The 21,669-nt window shown below is 38.9% G+C and overlaps 1 protein-coding gene across 1 annotated transcript in view; it reads right to left on the bottom strand.

The window, feature by feature from the left end:
- RNF180 (ring finger protein 180) overlaps window positions 1-21,669 on the bottom strand; it is a 125,597-nt gene that overhangs the window by 32,592 nt on the left and 71,336 nt on the right. The window contains exons 5-6 of the mRNA XM_090278938.1: window positions 10,000-10,225; window positions 1,266-1,394 (exon numbers count right to left, since the gene is read on the bottom strand). Of these exons, the coding sequence (XP_090135064.1) occupies window positions 1,266-1,394; window positions 10,000-10,225 (355 nt within the window). The remainder of the gene's footprint in view (window positions 1-1,265; window positions 1,395-9,999; window positions 10,226-21,669) is intronic.

The following is a 21,669-nucleotide window of genomic DNA, read 5'->3' as shown; positions in this document are numbered from 1 at the left end:
TACACCTGTCACAGTGGCTACCATCAATAAATCAACAAACAACAAGTGCTGATGAGGTTGTAGAGAAAAGGGAACCCCATGGACATGTAGTCTGGAGTAGAAAACAATATGGAGTACCCTTTAAAAATTAAAGATGGCACTGCCTTTTGAGCCAGTAATTCCATTTCTGGGACTATACCCCAAGTATCCCGAAGCACAAATACAAACACACACACACACACACACACACACACACACACACACACACCTATGTTTATAGCAGAGCTATTTACAATAGCCAAAATTTGGAAACAGCCTAAGTGTCCCAACAGTAAATGAGGGGATAAAAAAAGCTGTGGTACATTTACACAGTGGAATACTATACAGCAGTAAAAAAGAAGAAATTCTTACATTTTGCAACAGCATGGATAGACCCAGAGAAAATTATGCTAAGTGACTTAAGCCAGTCAGTGAAAGAAAAATATCACATTGAACACAATAAACCAAGAAACAAAATAGTAACAGAAGCTCAGATACATAAAACAGACTGACAGTTGCCAGAAAGGAGTGGAGGAATGATGGTGAAGGGATTAACCAAAGAACATTTATGCACAACCCATGGACATGGACACGGGGAACAATATGGAGATTGGCTTGGGGTGGGGAGTAGGTGGGGCTAGGTGGAGGGGGAAGCGAAAACAGGGGGAACAACCGTAACAGTATAAACAATACAAATAAAACTAAAAAAAAAAAAAAGAAAAGAAAGGAAAAAGAAGAAGAATTTTGATGACATCCCTGAGGTCGAATGCTAGTTAAGACCTACCTGAACACAGAAAATGTTTTCCTAGTCCATTGTATACCTCTGAGACACTCTACACCAAGGCTCAGCCACTTTCTATTATACTTGTCCTAATCTTGTGGGATAACTGTAAAATATTAAAACTAAATAACAACTTATGATAGTGAATTATTCAAAATCTTTATAAAAAAACGGTGCTTTTGTCATATACAGAATTTGACCAATCTGTTACTTTTGAGATGAATTTCATTATCTACACATTACACATTATTGACAGCAAGACAAAGTATATTTTGCTCTTACTGCATAATCTCCATTTTCTTCATATGCACACCTATAGCTTTCAGCAAAATCCTTACTAAAAATTGATCAATTAAAAAATGTTTCTACTAACATTTCTAAAGCAGGAAGAAAACAGCTTTAAAAAGAGAGCTTGGACAAAGTTAGCACACATTTTTTTGGTGGGAAAAGGGGTTAGTTTTCTTACTTCCAAAAAGATGGAATGCTTTTTTTTTGCAGCTTGGTAGAGGCCATTTTGCAGTGCTGGATTTCTGAAAGCTTTGCTTTATTTTCAAATATTCTTTAGTGAAGAATGTTTTTGTGGCATTGTTCAATTCTAGAATAAAGCAAAAGAAAATAGTATTTTTAAACATTAACTTGAGTAAAATGGTAAGAACATAAAATGTAATTGTATTATTTTGATAATATATTCAGATCTCTTTAAGACAGTGAAGACAAAAGTAGAGTCAATTTTCTTTTTAAGTCAAGCAAACATAATTATTCCAAATTCACATCTGAGGAAACTCTGATATGCCTACAAATAGAACATACATCTATATTTACCGTGTAGCTCCTATGTCGGATCTATGCCAGTTGTGGAGGATGCAGCGGTAAGACATAGTTCCTGCCCTCAAGAAGACTGTACATAAAAGATGAAAATAAACAGGTACACAGAAAAGGGGAATAATGGGTTAGGGGTGTAGCAATAGAATAGCTAGATACCATCACGTGAGGCTCAGGAGTGATAACGGAAAGGAAAAACCATTTTGGAACTTTTCACAATCTCTCTATTTCATTCTACACATGATGGTTTGAGCATTTACTGGTTCTAATGCTGCTGATTGGAGGAACTTGATAAAATGAAGAAATAAATTCTCAACCTTTCAGAAACTTGCTAATGGTTTAGAAAAAGAAAATACTCATTTCAAGTAAACACAGACCAGAAGACACACATGATGATATTCACTTCAAGTAGTAGAAAGTCCCTATATTGAGCCATGGAAAGCAAGATATGCCCCGAATAGCACTGTTTAATGACAAAGATCTTCTCAGAGAGGCCAGTGCAGAGTTGGTTGTGAACTTAAGATGTTAACTACAGCATTTCCATCAATGGTCCCCTCTTACTTTCATATCACAATTACCACCTATAGCAGTGGCTCCCAACCTTCCTAATGCCGCGACCCTTTAAATCAGTTCCTCATGTTATGGTGACACCTAACCATAAAATTATTTTTGTTGCTACTTCATAACTGTAATTTTGCTGTTAAGAATCGTAATGTAAATATCTGATATTGCAGGATGTATTTTCATTGTTACAAATTGAACATAATTAAAGCATAGTGATTAATCATAAAAACAATATGTAATTATATATGTGTTTTCCGATGGTTTTAGGCTACCCCTGTGAAAGGGTCGTTTGACCCCCAAAGGGGTCGTGACCCACAGGTTGAAAACCGCTAACCTATAGCATTTCCTTAGTTTCCATCCTGTTTCAGGCTTTGAGCTTCTGCTCAAACCAGTTACATGAAATTTTCTCTTTATTTTTCCTAATCATTCCCTTGGATTGATTCTTAACCTAATTCACAGGAAAAATGATTCACAAAGCTTATACTTAACAACAAAAGAAACAATGTAATAAAATAGACTATGCTGGGCAAGTGAGGTTATGTATTAAATTACCACTGTCTTTAACTTCCCTTTCCCATTCTACACCTAAGAACTAGTAATTCAAGCACACAAGTTAGAATAAAAGTATTTCCAGTTTGCATACTCATTATGTATGCTGGGGGTTGTTATGGCTACTGAGTTTTTAATCTTTTATCTGTTTAATAGTTAAATCATTTCAGGTTGGATAAACTCACAGTGTTTCCTGCAGCAGTTCACTGCTGTCGTGTTTGAGTTCATCTTGCCTACTGCCTGTGAACAGCCCCTTTCGTTACAAGAAGACAGGGCAATTCAAGAAGATGTGGTTCAATTCAAAGGACTCATTAGTGTCATTCATACTGATGAAGAGAATGGAAGAAGTTATCAAATGGCTTATAACACATTCACTTACAGTAACAACTGTCTTCTTGCAGGATTTAGCCTTACGTAGTGATGACTGTAACTCATGGTATTTTCTGACAAATTAAAAATCCCTTGAGATAAGTGGCACTGTATTAACAAGGAACTTTTGGGCAAACTGATTTGCAACTTTTAAAGTGCCCTTAAATGAGGTCAGAGTGATGGGTAATTGAAGATTTCATGTGGGAGATGATATAAACCAAGTCGATGAGTTTGTAACTCAAGAATTCTTATTCCCCTGTTTCTTTCTCTTCTTCCCCACCCCTCCTCCCAGAGAACTTGTAGCCGTGCTCTAAAATGCTCATGTAACAACGAGAGGGTGCCACTGCACTCCCTTCGTTTATACTGAAGACTTATTTGGAAGTTAGTTGAATTCTAGTCGTCGGCAGCCGTCCGTCTCGAGAGACGATGGTGTAGCTTCTTAAGAGTCTATCTGCACCGCTGAGAATGGCTGTGCAGTCCGACTCGGGAGTGACATGGTAGTATCTGTCTCCTCCCGTGTTGAATCGACATCTTGCGATGACGCTGAAGCTACAGAGCCTGGGCAGGGTAATATGGAGGGTCTGCTGTTGCCCATGCAGCAGACCCCCCCTCTCTTCGCAGCTGAAGGATCCAAGGGAAAGACGGAGTCAATACAGCTTGGGTTCAGGTGCGCCGCAGGGGTTGCCGGTGTTGACTATAACGTCAAACCGCCTTAGGGACTCCGGCTCCGGATTTTCTGTCGGGGTTTACTCCCTTAGCCTTTCCCCTGAAGAGGTATGCCGCAAGGCAGCGGAGGTTTTTTGGAGTCAGAGTTTTCCTTCTCTGATGTACCCTGACTGGAAGATCGAACCAGCGACACTTAGCTCGCAGGCCGACGCTCAATCCACTGAGCTAGTACACCTGATCAAAAGGGCATTCTTGTAAGAGTTGGAGGACTGCAGTTATGATAACTGTCCACAAACCAAACTTCTCCTAGAGGGTAGATGAGAGAAGTAAAGTAATAATGATGTCTGTGATATTTCTGTTTCCCAGTTTCAAAATACTTATTATACAATGCACTTTTAACCAATATTTAACAAACCCATGTGATTAATGTACCGAGCCAGGAAAGGTTCATATATCGTCGTCGGCAGCCGTCCGTCTCGAGAGACGATGGTGTAGCTTCTTCAGAGTCTATCTGCACCGCCGAGAATGGCTGTGCAGTCCGACTCGGGAGTGACACGGTATCTGTCTCCTCCCGTGTTGAATCGACATCTTGCGATGACGCTGGAGTGTCCTCTCCAGTGAAGCTGAAGCTACAGAGCCTGGGCAGGGTGATATGGAGGGTCTGCTGTTGCCCATGCAGCAGACCCCCCCTCTCTTCGCAGCTGAAGGGTCCAAGGGAAAGACGGAGTCGATACAGCTTGGCTTCAGGTGCGCCGCAGGAGTTGCCGGTGTTGACTACAACGTCAAACCGCCTTAGGGACTCCGGCTCCGGATTTTCTGTCGGGGTTTACTCCCTTAGCCTTTCCCCTGAAGAGGTATGCCGCAAGGCAGCGGAGGTTTTTTGGAGTCAGAGTTTTCCTTCTCTGATGTACCCTGACTGGAAGATCGAAAAAAAAGGTTCATATATATATTTATAATATCTAACATAATTATTATCAGAGAAATTATTACAATGTGCAAAATGAGATGGCATTTGTACCTACTTTTTGCTGGATATATACACCTGTGTCCATAACTTACTCTTATGAGACCAGCAATTTTAGAAGATTTTACTATACTTGATCTGAAGAACCTTTGAAGAAAAAGAATATCCAGAAGCCCTCTTCTGACCATTGCTGTGTCAAATAAGAACTGGGTTCTAATGTCTCTCAGCTGTGGAATCTTCACAAGTTGTAGGCCTCTTTGTACCTGCTTTCAGCCCTATCTTCTGCAAACACTTATTTTACACCTGGTATGTGCCTGGCACTTTGCTGCTCCAGCTAGGAATATAAAAATGAATTAAATGTAATTCTTGTCTGCAGGGCATTATACTAGATCAGTGATCCTAAAATGCCTGTCTGCAGCCAGGCTTTGGATCAAAATCATAAAAACACAAATTCTGGGACCTTGCCCAGATATACTGAAGTAGAATTGCTGTAGATGTGACCCAGCAGTCTCTGCTTTCTACAGTGCAAGCTCCTTGGGTCACTGTGATGCAGTGTCAGATTTGATAACCACTGGATTAAAAGATTTCAAATTCTTTTCCATTGTAAAATTATTACAACTTATTTAAACATGTTAAATCTTATCTCACTTTTGTATAAACTCTTCAAACCTTACCCAAGGATATTGTTTTTCTATAGAACTGTGTTGCTCCAATCTACTGGCATTTTTAACTTAAAAATGCAGGATTTGGTAATAAAAATTTTTCGACACTACATTTCTCAAAATTATTTGGAAGATCACTAAGAAAAATCTAAAGACAGACCAAGATAAAATCACCTTTATCCCCACCTCCACAAATTCTATCTATTAGGATGTAAATGCTTCTTACTATAATACATATTATAATGTATTGGATATAATTAATAATTTATGTTGTTGAGTGTTAGAAAAAGACAAACACCTGAATACCCTAAAAAGACTCTAAAGTCTATTCAAATCATACATTTAGTTAAATTTGGTAGCAGTACCAGTGGAAACAACAGCATCTTTGTGTGACACTATCATAAAAATCATGTATGATTGTTAGAATAAAGGGATTCTAATCTTCTTGATTTAGCTGAATGCAGAAGTCAATCACCCACTACATAAAAACATAACTCACATTATTATAGGATATATTACCATGAGTTTCACTGTATTATATCACAAACAATAAAATTAGACAATCAAATACGCAGAATAATTCTGGACTGCAGGCATGCCAATAGGGTGGAATGACTCTGATTTCAGCTTTATGCTTAAATGTTCATAGTTTTATATTTCAACAACTAATTGTAATTAAGCAAATGTTTGTTAACAATAGTTTAAAGCAGTATGCTCAGTGCAAGAGTTAAAACTGTGAAATAGGAATAGTACCTGCATTAAATCCTATAGAGTAAAAAGGTAACCATAAAGTTTTGAGGTAAAGTGATATAATAGGGTTAATGCAGGCCTTAGGGTCTTATTAAGGAGGGGAAATATGACAAGAGTGTTATAAATGCACAGTATAGTCCTTTAAGTGAATCCAGTGGTATTCTGTTCTAATTTAAAAGGCCAGGATATATGTTTTCAGCCATCATATTCTGAATATTAAAGGCCCTGTTTACCCATTTAAAATTACTTCCTATTCTTATGAAAGCTTTCCTTCCAAGAATTCCCTTTGTTCTATATTGTTTAATATGTAACATTTTATTTCTTAATGATGCAATTTGCAAAAATAATCTGACAGAAAGGAAATTTGCAGCATGTTATAAAAAAATTTATAAAGACTACTTTTCCAAGACTTGAATTACAGTTGACCCTTGAACAATACGGGGAAGGGTATGGCCCTTGTATATTTTGACTCCCCGATATATAACTATAGTCGTCCCTGGGCATCTATGGGGGATTGGTTTGAGGACTCCCTGTGGATACCAAAATCTGTGGATGCTCAAGTCACTTTATACAAAATGGTGTAAAGCGATGCATACAGTTGGCCCTCGGCATCCATGATTCCTAACCGAGGATCAAAAATCTTGTTTTTGATCTGTGGTTGGTTGAATCTGTGGATGTGAAACCTGGGGATACAGAGGCCTGACTGTATATTTAAAAAAAAAAAAACCCATATATAAGTGGGTCTGCTCAGTTCAAACACTTGCTCCTCAAGGTTCAAATGGATACACATAGAATGGGTTCTGACTTTGAGTGGAGATCCAACTCTCCCTCATTTTGGTAGGTGCTGTGCATGCTTGTTCACAGGCATTTTTGGTTCTAGGAGATTAATTTACAAGAAAGTACATTTGCAAGAAATAAACAAGATTGGGAATCAGTCTCAGTCAGTGGGCACTTGTATAAAAAGACATTTATAACAAAATAATATTTATCAGCTAATGCTAAACCCCCATTTCTTAACATAGCTTGTTGTTTAGTAATGTTGTGTGAGATGATCTTTAAATATACTGTAATGATACTACTAAATGTGGTCTCTAAATGGCAGGACTATGGAGAATTTTGACCTGGTAATTTTATCTGCATGTTCTAATTTTGCTATAATGAATTATATTACTTATATAATTTTAGAAGATATAAGAAAACAAGACCATATTTTTGGCTATCCTACCAATGTTGCTTTCCCTAGGTTATACTCTGATATTCCCTCAGATGTTATCAAAGAATACCATAAAACACAATGTTAGAAAACCTGATCCCGCATTTGCTCTGAGGACATCACCTACTTCATCTTCTATTATACCCTAGAGGAGAAATCTTGTGAAAAATTCCTTTTAAAGTGCCAGATAAATCTTTGCTTACTCTTGGGAAATGCTATTTCTTTTCATGAATCATGAGAATCATTTAATTGTGTACTTCCTTTTATTTTTCCTTAGTCAGCCAGAATATTTAAAACCGAATACTTCATCTAATTATAGTTACAATGTAGAACCATATGGCTTATTTATCAGCCATCCACTCTTACCTGGTCTTTATATTTTAATTCAAGTAATAAATTCCCTTGTCCTGCTATTTCATTCATTTTATCTTTTAAAACACCTCAAAATCCTTTGAGGCAGGGTATAAATAGTTAAGTACAATATTCCCATTGTTATTGTCAGCTTCTAAATTATAGTACACAACCAAATACTTATTCCAGTGGAATATGTATTTCCAATATGATTTATTTTAGAAGAACCAATTCTGAAAATAAAGGAAGGTATGGCATCGTTGTTTTGATAAATAAATCAAGAAAGACGTGAATCATTATTGGTCTAAGATGTTAAGGAAAGCAATTTTAAAGTAGCTACCAGTATTAAGTTAGATTATGTAAAGCAGGGACAGCATCTGTTTAACTCATTACATCCACAGTCCAGATGCTTCTTATTAAAATAGGCTTTTAGTAACTGCTTTCTTGTATAGATAGAGATTACACTGAGGAGAAGGTGCCATGGGTGCCTTTCCTTTTTTCACTCCAAAGAATCCAGCAAAGGACCTAGTATTCAAAAAGAACCCCCTTTTCCCACTTCAATATAAGCCAGGAATGAGGAAGCTCCAGTAAGCTCCCACCCTCTCATGGAACTGCTTCCTCTGCTTTCTCTCTCTCTCTATCCTTCACTTCTTCCCAATGAGAGGAAGAGTAATCTGCCTGGTGAGATTGATGACAGCTGATGTCCCTGACCACATTTCTTAACCGGGTAGAGTCACTATGCTTGACATTTCCTTTTGTCTCTAGGTCTGTCTAAGCTCAGTTCAGTGATTTTGTGCTCCAGTCTACATGCACTAGGCAGATCAAGGAGGCATTTCTTTACTTCGCTTCATTATTTGATTACTGAGCCTTAAACCAGGCTTGCAAGTTTTCATGCAGCGATTGGTGTTAGGATATTCAAAGTTCATCTTTGTAATCCTATTCTCCCTTGCAGGTGGGTCCTTGGATTTTCTTTCAGGGAAGAAAAATGTGCAATGTATTTTATTCAGTTTACTATTTTTTTCTTAAAAAAAAAAGTCATTCCCCTTATATCCTCTTCTACCTCCACCCCCGTTACTCCCCACAATCATCACACTGTTGTCCACGTCCATGAGTCCTTTCTCTTTTTTGCTTTATCCCTCCACTCCCCAAGCCTTCCTCTGCCTGGAGCTGTCATTCTGCTCCCCATCTATGAGTCTTTTTCTATTTTGCTTGTTAGTTCAGTTTGTTCATTAGATTCCGCATATGAGTAAAATTATATAGTATTTGTCTTTCTCTAACTGGCTTATCTCACTTAGCATAATGTTCTCCAGGTCCACCCATGCTGGCAAAGGGTAAACTTTTCTTCTTTTTATGGCCATTTAGTATTGCACTGTGCAAATGTCCTATAGTTGTATCCACTCATCTTCTGATGGACACTTGGGCTGCTTCTGAATCTTAGCGCTTGTAAATAATGCTGCAATGAACACAGGGGTGCTTATACTCGTTTAAATTGGTGTTTCAGGTTTCTTAGCATAAATCCCCACATCCTTTGAGCTCCATTAAATTTTCTGTAGTTGAAGCGAGAATGTGGAGGTAGAAATTTTTTCCTTTAAGATTTAGCACACTGTAGTGTACTCAATAAATACTAGCTCTGCCCACCTCTATCATCCTGCCCTTTTTCTTTAGCAGTTCTCTATGTTCCACATTCATTAGTTTTCCCTCTCTTCATTACTATGTTTTAAATACTGCGTTATATTCCGTCTTTGAATGACAATCAGATAAACAAATCCTTTCTCCCATTTTACTTTCTTCCCATTCAAGAAGAAAGACCTTAAGAACAATAAAAAGGCTGAGAAGATTTGGGGGAAGGTATAACAGTTTTCCTCAGATATTTACAGATGTTTCCTCTGAGACTCCAGAGGAAATAACAAGGGTCAAGGAATTAGTAGTAGTGGGAGGCAGATATGAGGAATAAACAATCAACAAGGCTGCTTTAAATTTTAATGGAATATCCTTGATACTGGAGAAGTACAAGTAAAGACTGAACAACACTACTTAGGATGTTTTTAGAAAAGACCTCAGCATAGAGTAAGGGATTAAATACGAGAACCTATTCTTACCTATGATTTTAGGAGTTTAACACATTTCTATGAGTTGGGCAAGCATTGTTTTATAAACTGGAGAGTAACAAATTATGCTATATGTGATTTTCAATAACTTCTTCACAATATTTTCTAAAATACCTTTAGACCTGGAACAAAGAGGTGGTCAGAATAATAAGGCAATCATGTTAATGAAAGAGAAGAGTTACCTGTCTGGAAAAAGACTCTGGAAATAATGGTCCGACACAATGGGCAGGGGGTACTTGCAGGATTGTCTTTGGCAAGAGTCCGTAAGCAGGGCTCACAGAAGATGTGGTGGCAAGGGTAGCACATGTATGGGTTGAAATAAACGTCCAGACACACTGCACAGATATAGCTTTCCTTTTCTTCTACATATTCATTTTCATCATCTGTACTCATATCATTAGTCAAAGTCTGCAAAACAGAAGCAAAACCAATTGTTCTCAGTTCAGTCTGAGGTTAGTTTCCTTAAGAGAGACTCACTTTTGTAAATTAACCAATGTCACCTCAATAAATTAATAAAAAAATAGACTGACTTTATAATTTTATTAAAGTGAATGAAAATATTTATGAAAAGCTGAGAATATCTGTTTCTGTGACATATTCTGACCGAAATACCTTGCAAAGTGAGAAGAAACTGAAAACATACATGAAAAAACTCAGAAGTCTTATTCTTTTTATTTAATGTTAAATGCTAAAATATACCTCAGCACATTAAGCATACCTGTATTCTGATTTAACCAGCACAGCTTAGCAAGTGTTACATATATCAGTCCCAGGATGATAGATTCCCCATCTGTCCCGTTCCCACCACAGCAAATAAACTGTCACCAGGTTATGAAGCCCTAAATGGGCATCCACACTTGATGAAGAGTGAGGACAAGAGGATATCATACTTTGTCTTTATATCGTGCATGGAGCATTCTCTATTCTACACTTTGCACCCTTCTGGACCTCAAAGCCAAGAAAATACCAAAGCTTAAGGTGTGTCAGGAAGTAGACAAGGCAAAGAAACTTGCAGTAGTTGTGGGATCAGCCATGCAGCTGGGAAATATGATGCTGTGTCACCCCTCCCCCCATGGGATAGTCAGAAAGAAGCTACTAAGGAGTGGTTCGGAAACAGGTAGCTCAGAGGTTAGGCACACAAGGTCTGGTAGCAAAATTAGTGTTACTTATTAATCTCACAGTTTCCTCATCTGTGAAAATCTTGTGAGGATTAAATGAGGGAATCCACTTAAAGTGTTTAGCACAGTGCCTGGCACATAGTAAATATTCAATAAATGTTAGCTTCAGCCACGTCCTCCTCTCTCCCCTACCCTCTTCGCCCTGTTCATCTTTACAGGCTCTGTAGTTTTCGCTAGACTCTTGAGAAACAGCTCCTCAAACCAGATCTGGATTTAATCCACTGAGACATAATGGGAATCTACACTTTGATGTTTGGGGAAAATGGAGATCGATGACTAACGTTTGAGTGGGCCTTCGGTTTAATAAATATTTGTAAGTCCCATGATATGTAAAAGGTATGTAAATGAGGCCAACTGAGCCTTGAAAATACAGAAAAACATTTCTACTGGATACTCTATCATTTGACTTATCCAGACAGCTTTGCCTTCTCTTACTCAGTTTCTTTCTGCTACTTGTTGGTAATGTCTTTCATGAAGGACATATTTGAAGCTTTAGTCCATTTATTTTTAATTGAGTTGTCTGATTTTTCTCATAGACTTCTAGGTATTTTTACTATAGTTACACTTTTTTTATGGGTTAGAGATGTTACAAATATTTTTTTCCTTCTTTTTGAGTTTGCCTTTTCACTCTTTTCATGGTATCTTTTGATACTTAATTTTAAAGAACATTTTCCCTTTATGGTTAATGCTTTTTTTGTGGCTTATTTAAGAACTCTAACCCTTTCCCAAGGTCATTAAAATAGCATTATTTTGTACTTCATAATTTTCATAATTCTATAATCTACCTGAAATTGATTTTCATGTATGGTGTGCTTTAAGGGTAAATTTAATTTTTATACTTTATGTAATTGGTACAGTCCAATTACTGCAAAGACTTTCCTTTCTTCCATTGCTTAAAGTGCCATGATACTAATGAAAAGGCCACATATGCCTGGGTCAGCTTCTAAGGCTTTATTTTATTCCATTAGTCTACTGTCTATTCTTATGCCATAATAAGAATCACTTACTGAACTTTATTATAAGCCTCAATATCTGATAAAGGATGTTCTCTCATATTATTGTTATACTTTACAGGTGTCTTTGTGATTCTTGGCCTTTTCCATGGCAATATAAAATTTGAAATTACCTTATCAAGTTCTTTTTTTTAAGTAGAATGTTTATTGAAACTGCACTGAATTTTTAGATATATGTAGGAAGAGTTAGAAATCTTTAAAAATAGACCCAGAGTAACCAAAACCACCTTGAAAATTAAGAACAAAGGATAACTCATACTTTGATTTTAAAACTTACAGCAAAGTTCTATAATCAAAAAGACTATATGCCACTGGCTTGAGGACAGACATATATACCAGTGAAATAGAATTGGGAGTCCAGAAATAAATCCTTATATTTATAGTCAATTGATTTTCTATGAGGATGCCAAGAGAATTCAAATAGGCAAGAGGAATTTTTTTTAGTTAATGCAAACATTCTAAAATTGTGGGATGGTTGAACAACTCTAAAAACCATTGAACTGTATGCTTAAAATGTTGGTGAATATTTTGGTATGCAAATTGTTCCCCAGTAAAGATGTTTAAAAACAACTGCAAAACTTAAAAAAAAAGAAATCCTTAAAAATACAATTTTAAAACACATGATCTTGGTTTCTCTCTCCATTTATTAAAAATTTTCAAAAATTATCTTGGTAGAATTCTGTTTATATTTGCATGAATATTTTGTCCCCACTTTTATTAATTCCTATTAATATACATGATATACTATAATATCTTTTTCATCAAAAGAAAAAAAAACAAACCAAAAAAGCCCACAAACCTCTTCAGATCATGCTACATTCCTCTATTCTCTTTCACAGCAAAGCCTCACAAGAGACTTGATCACAGTACATGTGATTTCTGCTTTCTCACCTCCTATCCACACTTCAACTTGGCTTCTGCTCTCAATACTCTGCTGAAATTGTTCTTGTACAAGTCACTAACAATCGCTGTACAGCCAAGTCCAGGATGCTTTTCTGATCTCTCTTCTTCAATCTTTCAGTAGTATTTCCTAAGTAGACCAGGACCTCTTTCCTGCCACCTACATAATGTCTTTGTCTTACATTTGGAATAAATAAGTTAAATCAATAACTAACTACCTTCTAAAAGCAAAAGCACCAGGCCCAAATATGTTCACTGGTAAATTCTTCCAAACATTTAAGGAAGACATTATACCAGTTCTCTGTAATCTCTTTGAGAAGATTGAGGTAGAAGGAATACTTTCTAACTCATTCTGTGAGGCCAGTATTATCTTAATACCAAAATCAGACCAAAAACCAAAACAAAAAAATACTTACAATAAAACTATAAAGATCCCTCATGACATAACTGCAAAAATTCTAAACAAAATATTAACAAATTAAATACAACAATGAATAAAAAGAATTATATACCATGACCAAGTGCATTTTTCTAAATGAAATAAGCCAATTTAAAAGGCTACATACTCTGATTTCAACAATTTGACATTCTGGAAAAAACAAACCTAGAGAGACAGTAAAAATATCAGCAGTTTCCAGGGTTAGGGGTGAGAAAGGGATCGACAAGCAGAGCATAGAGAATTTTTAGGGTGTTAAACTATTCTGTACCCCCTGGCTGGTTTGGCTCAGTGGATTGAGCGTCGGCCTGCGAGCTAAGTGTCGCTGGTTCGATCTTCCAGTCAGGGCACATCAGAGAAGGAAAACTCTGACTCCAAAAAACCTCCGCTGCCTTGCGGCATACCTCTTCAGAGGAAAGGCTAAGGGAGTAAACCCCGACAGAAAATCCGGAGCCGGAGTCCCTAAGGCGGTTTGACGTTGTAGTCAACACCGGTAACTCCTGAGGCGCACCTGAAGCCAAGCTGTATTGACTCTGTCTTTCCCTTGGGTCCTTCAGCTGCGAAGAGAGGGGGGGGTCTTCTGCATGGGCAACAGCAGACCCTCCATATCACCCTGCCCAGGCTCTGTAGCTTCAGCTCCACTGGAGAGGACACTCCAGCGTCATCGCAAGATGTCGATTCAACACGGGAGGAGACAGATACCGTGTCACTCCCGAGTCGGACTGCACAGCCATTCTCGGTGGTGCAGATAGACTCTTAAGAAGCTACACCATCGTCTCTCGAGACGGACGGCTGCCGACGAAACTATTCTGTGGGATACTATAATGGTGGATACATATCATTTTCTTTGACAGAATTTTACCGACAGAAATTCTTTGAAAATTAGAGTTATTTCTCTCAGATCTTGCACTGCTTTATCAAATAAACTTATGTAGCATTCTAAATCCATTGTTGTCATTTCAACAATCAACAATCAAAGGGATAGGAGAGCCAAGATGGCGGAGGAGTAAGTGGAAGCTACACTAACCTCCTCCCAGGACCAGTCTGGATTTACAACTTAATTTTGGAGAAATCATCTGGAATAACCACCCGAACACTAGTTGGAGAGAAGTCTTATAACTACATCACAACGTGACCCGTAGAGAGTGCGGAGACGCGGAAGGGCTAGCTGGGCTCACACGGGTGGCAGCTGAAGGGACTGAGAAACAGCTCAGCAGTCGGAGGTTCCCCCTGAGAAGGGCAGGGTCTAAACCCCAAGCTGGGCTTCCCAGCCTACAGCAACAGAGCAGAAAGTAAGATAGTATCCAGCTGTGAAAAGCAAAAAGCCACAGGGTTTCTTGCTAGCTGAAGAGAAACAGCGGGAGAAAAAGAGCTCTTAAGCAGATCACATACAAAAATATTTTGGCCCTCACTTACCCTGGGCACAAGCAGAGGGAAGGCAGAGAGGAGCAGAAACGCTTGGGGAGAGTTTGGCGCGGTGGTTTTGAGGGGAGAACTGGGGGAGCAGCCGACTGGGTCCCAGTGCTGACTCATCCTCAGTACTGCAGGCAGACCATTCCCCTCCAAGTGGCGTCAGCCTGAGAGGAAGCAAAAGCCCTGCCTACAGGAACTAAGGTGCCACACCCTCAGCCCTTAAGCCTGATGGCTAATCACAGATTGAATAGATTAACAACTAAAGAAGACAGACAAAGGCAGTAGATCCCTGGAAGTCTCCAACAGGCTGCACAGGGCCAGACTGGTACATGATCTGATGCCACCAGGGGCAGATCCAGGAAGTGCAGATCAATCTAAGCAGCAGCAATAAACAATAAAAGTCACAAAAATGGGGAGACAGAGAAACAACCCCCCATAGAAAGGAAAGGTAGAATCCCCAGAAAGAGTGCTAAATGATATAGAGGGGAGCAAACTATCAGATAAGGAATTCAAAATATGGATTATGGAGAAGCTCAATGAGCTCAGTGGAAACTACAGAAAACTCCAGAAAAACTACAACGAACTTACTGAGAATTATACCAGTATGAAAAAGGACATAGAAACTATCAATAAGAGCCAGGAGGAAATGAAGAATACAATCTCTGAACTGAAGAACACAGTAGAAGGAATTAAAAGCAGGCTAGAGGAAGCAGAAGATCGGATCAGCGAGCTGGAGGACAATGTAGACAAAAACTCCCAGACAGTGCCACAAAGTGAAAAAAGACTGAACAAGAATGAAGAGGTTCTAAGACAGCTGCAGGACAACATGAAATGTAATAATATCCATATCATAGGAATTCCAGAAGGAGAAGAAGAAGAGCAAGGGCTAGAAGACCTCTTTGAAAAACTAATGACAGAAAACTTCCCTAACATGAGGAAAGAGTCACGCAAATCCAGGAAGCACAGAGAGTCCAAATGAAGATGAACCCCCACTTCAAGACACATCATAATAAAATGGCAACATTCAAAGAAAAGAAAATCCTAAAAGCAGCAAGAGAGAAACAACTAATAACATACAAGGGGACTCCAATAAGGCTACCATTAGATTTCTCAGCAGAAACACTACAAGCCAGAAGGGAATGGCAAAAAAATATTCCAAGCAATGAAAAACAAAGGCCTACAACCAAGAATACTCTACCGAGCAAGGCTCTCATTCAAAATGGAAGCTGAAATAAGGAGTTTCCAAGACGAAAGGCTAAAAGAATACATCTCCACCAAACCAGCACTGCAAGAGATGCTAAAGGGTCTGCTTTAAGAAGATGAAGAAACAGAGAGAAACAGAGAGGAACACAAGTACAAAGGGGGAAAATTACAATGAATAAGTACCTATCAGTAATAACCTTAAATGTAAATGGATTAAATGCTCCAATCAAAAGACATAGGGTAGCTGAGTGGATTAGAAAGCACGACCCACATATATGCTGTCTACAATAGACCCACCTTAGAACAAAAGATCTACACAGACTGAAAGTGAAGGGATGGAAAAAAGTATTCCAAGCAAATGGACATGAAAAAAAGCTGGGGTAGCAATACTTATATCAGACAAAACAGATTTCACAGCAAAGGCCATAAAAAGAGACAAAGAAGGACATTTCATAATACTTAAGGGAAAAATCCATCAAGAAGATACAACCCTTGTAAACATATGCACTCAACTTAGGAGCACCCAAATATGTAAGGAAAATTTTGAAAGACTCCAGGAAAGATATAGACAGGAACACAGTCAACATGGATGGACCTAGAGAGAAAATGCTTAGCGAAATAAGACAGGCAACGAAAGAAAAATACCTTATGCTATCACCTATTACAGGAAACTAATGAACAACGCAAACAAATGAGCAAAATTGAATCAGAGGTATGTAAATAAGGAATAAATTAACAGTAACAATGGGGGAGGCGGGAGGGAGAGAAGAGGGTAAGAAGGGGAAGGCTCTAGTCAAAGAACATGTCTAAATGACACATGGACATGGACAACTGGGTGGGGACTGAATGTGGGAGAAAGGAGGGCAGGGTGCAGGGAAGCAAGGGGGGGGGAAGTGGGACAACTGTAATGGAAAAACAAACAAAAAATTTTAGTGGGGGAAAAAGTGAAAATATAAAGAATGTTAATGCAAGTTCTGTGAATATTAGAAGGACAAGGATTTTCCTTCACATTGTATATTTTTCTCCCTATCTGATCCCTCCAGAGTTTGGCATTCTAAAGAAGTAAGTAATGACATAAGGTTCTTTGCATAAAACTAATAAGACCAGTTGTTAATAGAGGTTTTTTTTTTTTGACCAAGACTTTGACTGGAATGTCATGCCTAAAGGAGACATGCTTGGGCTCTGGTTGTTACCAAAAAAGCCCTGAGGAACTGGGATTGACTTTCGAAGGTAATAAAAGCCCACGAGATAAAAGGCCTGGTACCTTGGTTGGTTGTGTGGTTCACAGCAATCTTTCCAGGGAAGGAATGAAGGTTGTTTTCCTGAAAGATGGCTAGAAGGGAACTTAAGGCACAATGGAAAACCTGAAGGACTTGGAAAAGACAGGTGGTTACAGGCAAGGCTGAATGCCAGGTATGTGGCTCAGCTTCCGTGCCCTGAAGGGCAGACTGAAGGTCACCCTAAATGTTCCTTGTGTAAGTTCCAGCAAAGCAGAACTAAAGATCATAAGTGATCATTTGCTGCTCTTGTGTTTATGCAAATGAACAGGATAAATTAAAAATGGACTTAATGCAGTCCCTTTAATGACTAGGAGGGTAATCTAGGGAGAAAAATTGTGATTCAAGGAAAATCACAATGTTCAGTGGTAGACTATATAAAGTAGTACACCTAACCATCTTTAAAGTTTCTTTTCATTTAAAATATGTTTTCATTTGTAAGCTAAACTATGTCTGTGGTATCATCAAAGATGTTTAATTTACAGACAAGAAGAATGTCAAATGCCTTGCAACTGGATGTCTTTCCAATGAGACAGTCTTACAGATTTAGAGACTTGTTTATGGGTTATGTTACATAAATTAACATGTGTTTTCTGTTTTCAAAGGACATAAGCCTATGATCTCATTACCTGAGTGATTGTCTGTACATGTAGGCCTCACTTAATCCTGTCTGCATTGCCGCCTCCTGAGACTCAATAGTTTGGCTGAACTAAGTGGCTGGGTTGGTGAAGTATGGGGTGGTCTGTGGGCTTCACTTTAAAACTGGTTTCTCTTTTCTATCCTAATGGCTTGAACAGAAAGAGCACAGAGGTCTGAGAGGGGGGAAACCTAAAATATTTCCCTCAGCCTAAACTAAGTATAGTGGGCAAAAGGGTTTTGGACAGGTGAGATGTGCCTGGCATACCTTCCTCCAAAGAAGCCCTTTTTTTTCCTAATGTGGGACATTGAAAAATTAATACCTGCCTTTTGTCATTGAGCAGTTATGGATTGAATGATGTCTTTTAACCCTTTTGCCAAATCTGTTGCCCCCAGAATACAACAAGGATGCCAGCCTGTTAAACCAAGCATGCCATTGTCTGGGGACAGCCAACTGACCTGGAGTCTGCACGATCCTTCCCCATGTGGGAAGGCCACCCTCCCCTCCGCACCCCCCACTCTTATTAGAGATTTATGGACCCAGGGGTAGGTAGGACGACAATTATGTCCAGCTTGAAGCAGCTAGAGGAGTTTGAGATCTTCACCCATTGTCCTTTATAAGATTATAAAGGGTCTTAAGTCTGAGAGGGAGGGATTGTTATTTTTTACTGTTAAAATAATCGATTAATTAATTATTTATTTTTAAAAAAGAAGAAGAATATATGAAAGGGTGAAGTGGGAGAGCTTGTATGTACGACCCACAGGCATGGACTTGCAGGGGGGTATTGCTGGGGGAGGGGGGATGCTGGACGGAGGGGAGCAAAGTGAAAAAAATTGGAACTATTGTAACAATATAATCAATAAAACATACTTAAGCAAACAAACAATCAAAGAGATAGGTAAGAAAATAGGGAGTGGCAGCAAAGGTTCCATGGCAGTCATGACAGTCATGGCCTTTCAGCAATTCCATGTGTTTGATGTAATCCTCTAGATAAGACAAGGCAAAGTAACAGGGTCTAACACCCAGAAAGAAGGAGAAAAGAGGGCTACAACGTTATTAATGTACCAGTTAATTGAACTACAGCTCCAGTCCAAGTGGAAACATGAATAGAAATACAGCCACAAGCTGGACCAGCTCAACAGAAGGCACAGGCCGCACTTGGTAGCAGGACAACTTCTGACCATTTTCATCTGCTAGTACCGGTTCAGATGCAATGTGAAGCTAAGCTGGGCAAAGCAGGGGCAGGCAATGATCTACATTGCCTATGTTTACACCAAATAGGATTCCAGAGCAAAAAAGTCTGACTACATATACATTAATGTAATGAGAGCAGTTGGTGATACGTTAATGCAACCTGGCAGCCAAGGAGAGTGGACTGGAACGTATATGGGTGAATAACGACAACTTCGCTGTACTAGTCAGTGGGGGTGGTAGATGCTGTTGGGTGGGACGGGGCCTCAGGTAAATGCCAGGCAAGGCCAAAGTGTGTAAGCCAGGTTGATGGAATGTCAGAGTCAGATGGGTTCCTGCCTGCTGGGTCTGTTGTTCTGGGGTGCAGGGAGGGCTCAAAAAGGCACAATAGTCTCTGCGCACCTTTTTGTCTGGGAGAGAGCTGTCCCCCATTTCTCACCCTGATGCCAGACACTTGAGTTCCTCCCTGTATGCCACTGGTTCCTTTCAAGCTGCTACCCTACTGGTGCTGGAGTCCAGAGGGAGTGAATCTGAGTAAGTTTGGCTCAGGACCTTTAAGAGGAACTGCTAGGGAGTCCAGTAGTTTTTTTTCACCGATTCCAATCCTGCTGGATTTTCCAGCCAAAAGTTATGCAGGCTTCTCTTTCTGGCACTGGTACCCTGGGCTGGGGGCCTGGTGTGGGGCTGGGAGCCCTCGCTCCTGAGACATCCCTCCCGAATTTTTATGCACCACACTTGGGTGTGGGACCTGCCCATTCTGCATCTCTGCATCTCCCACCAGTCTGGATTGATGTGGTTCTTTAGTTTTATAGTTGTCAGATTTCCATTCAACTCGATTTCTAATGGTTCTGAGTGATGGTTCTTCTATAGTTTAACTGTAATTTTTACGTGGTTCTGCGAGGAGACGAGCTGTGTTTACCTACGCCTCCATTTTGACTGGAAGCCCTACCCAAAGAGCTTGTATCTTTAAAAAATATGAAGAACTCATACAAATCAAGATAAAAAATAAAAACCAATAAATCTGACTTTAAAATGTGTAGAGGATCTAAATAGACATTTTTTAGAGAAGCTATACAGATAGCCAACAAGTACATGAAAAGATGCTCAATATCACTAATCATCAGGGAAATGCAAATCCAAACCACTGTAAGATACCTCATACCTGTCAGAATAGCTTTTACCAAAAAAGATAAGAAATAACAAATGTTAGTGAGGATGTGGAGAAACGAGAACCCTCATGCACTGTTGGTGGGATTATAGATTGGCACAGCTACTAAAGAAAACAGCACGGAGTTTCCTCAAAAAATGAAAAATAATCACCTCAAAACATATACAAATATCAAATCATTATGTTGTACACCTAAACTAATATAATTATACTTCAACAAAAACAAAATACAAAATTAAGATTATCCTCGCTCTTGACATGTTCTTCCTTAAAGGGGATACACATATACAGATATCCTTTATTAAAAACAACAGCAAAACCTCTCCTCAGATGCTACAGTTCCATCTAGCTACAAGTAGTTCTCTCCTTCTCTTCAGAATCAAGTTCCTGGAGGAAAAAAAGGAATATCATTTCTGTCTGTTCTTTCCCACTACCCACTTAAAATAAAACCGCGCTAGTCAAAAGTCATCTATGACCTATATGCCACATCCAGTAGACTATTTTTAACTCTCATTGTATTCAACACTTCTGCAGGGCATTTAACATTGTTGGCCAATTTCTTCTCTTAAAATTGCCTTTTCAAGAATGCCACTTGAATGGAGTTTCCTTTTAACTCTTAACCCTGTTTCCTTCTCTTTTTTTCCTTTGGCCACCCACTAAATGCTGATATTCCGTAGTGCCCAGCCTTAAACCTTTTCTTTTCTAACAGGAGGTGTTCTCCTTCAGCAATCTCACCTTTAATCCCTGTATAGTTTTAGGCACTACCTGTTACACTGATGACTCAATAACCTCTAGCATTAGCCCACAGCAATCTCCTGAACCCCAAATCCATTAATCTAAGGGTATCCACTAATCTATTGGTGATGCACCTTCCTGTGGATTTGCCACACAGGTACAGGGAAACATAGTATGTTCAAAAGTAAGTTACTTTTCCCTTAAACCTGCACCTCATCACTCATTGCTATTCATCCACGAAAGGAACTTATCAAGCATTTCATATTTTTCCTTTATCTTCATTTTCTACATCTCATCAACAATGATATAGATTCCACCTGCTAAATAGCTCTACATTTTACTCCCCCCTTTTTTTCTTCCCATTGTTACTGCATTAGTTCAGTCCATCATCTCATCCATGAACTGAAGTCTCCTCCTCTTTCACTATGCCTACAGTTCATGCTCTGTACTGCTGCCAGACAGATTTTTCTAAATGGAATCTGGAATATATCACTGTATGTGTGTCTCTTAGAGAAAGAGGAAATTTTCACCCCTTTTTTTCCAGTCCAGAGAACCTCCATCCAGTCTCAGGTAAAGGATTTACAATTCAGATAAATCAGTTTGCAGGTAACTGACCAAACCATGTTACTAACTAGCATATGAAGTCATGATGTTAAAAACACAGGCCCCACCACCACCTTCTTCTCTCCTTTTACTCACAC

The sequence above is a fragment of the Furipterus horrens genome, unplaced genomic scaffold (assembly GCF_987537825.1).
Source record: "Furipterus horrens unplaced genomic scaffold, mFurHor1.1.pri manual_scaffold_5, whole genome shotgun sequence".
NCBI classification, from domain to species: Eukaryota; Metazoa; Chordata; class Mammalia; order Chiroptera; family Furipteridae; genus Furipterus; species Furipterus horrens.
This window is presented reverse-complemented; position numbering and strand designations above follow the sequence as displayed.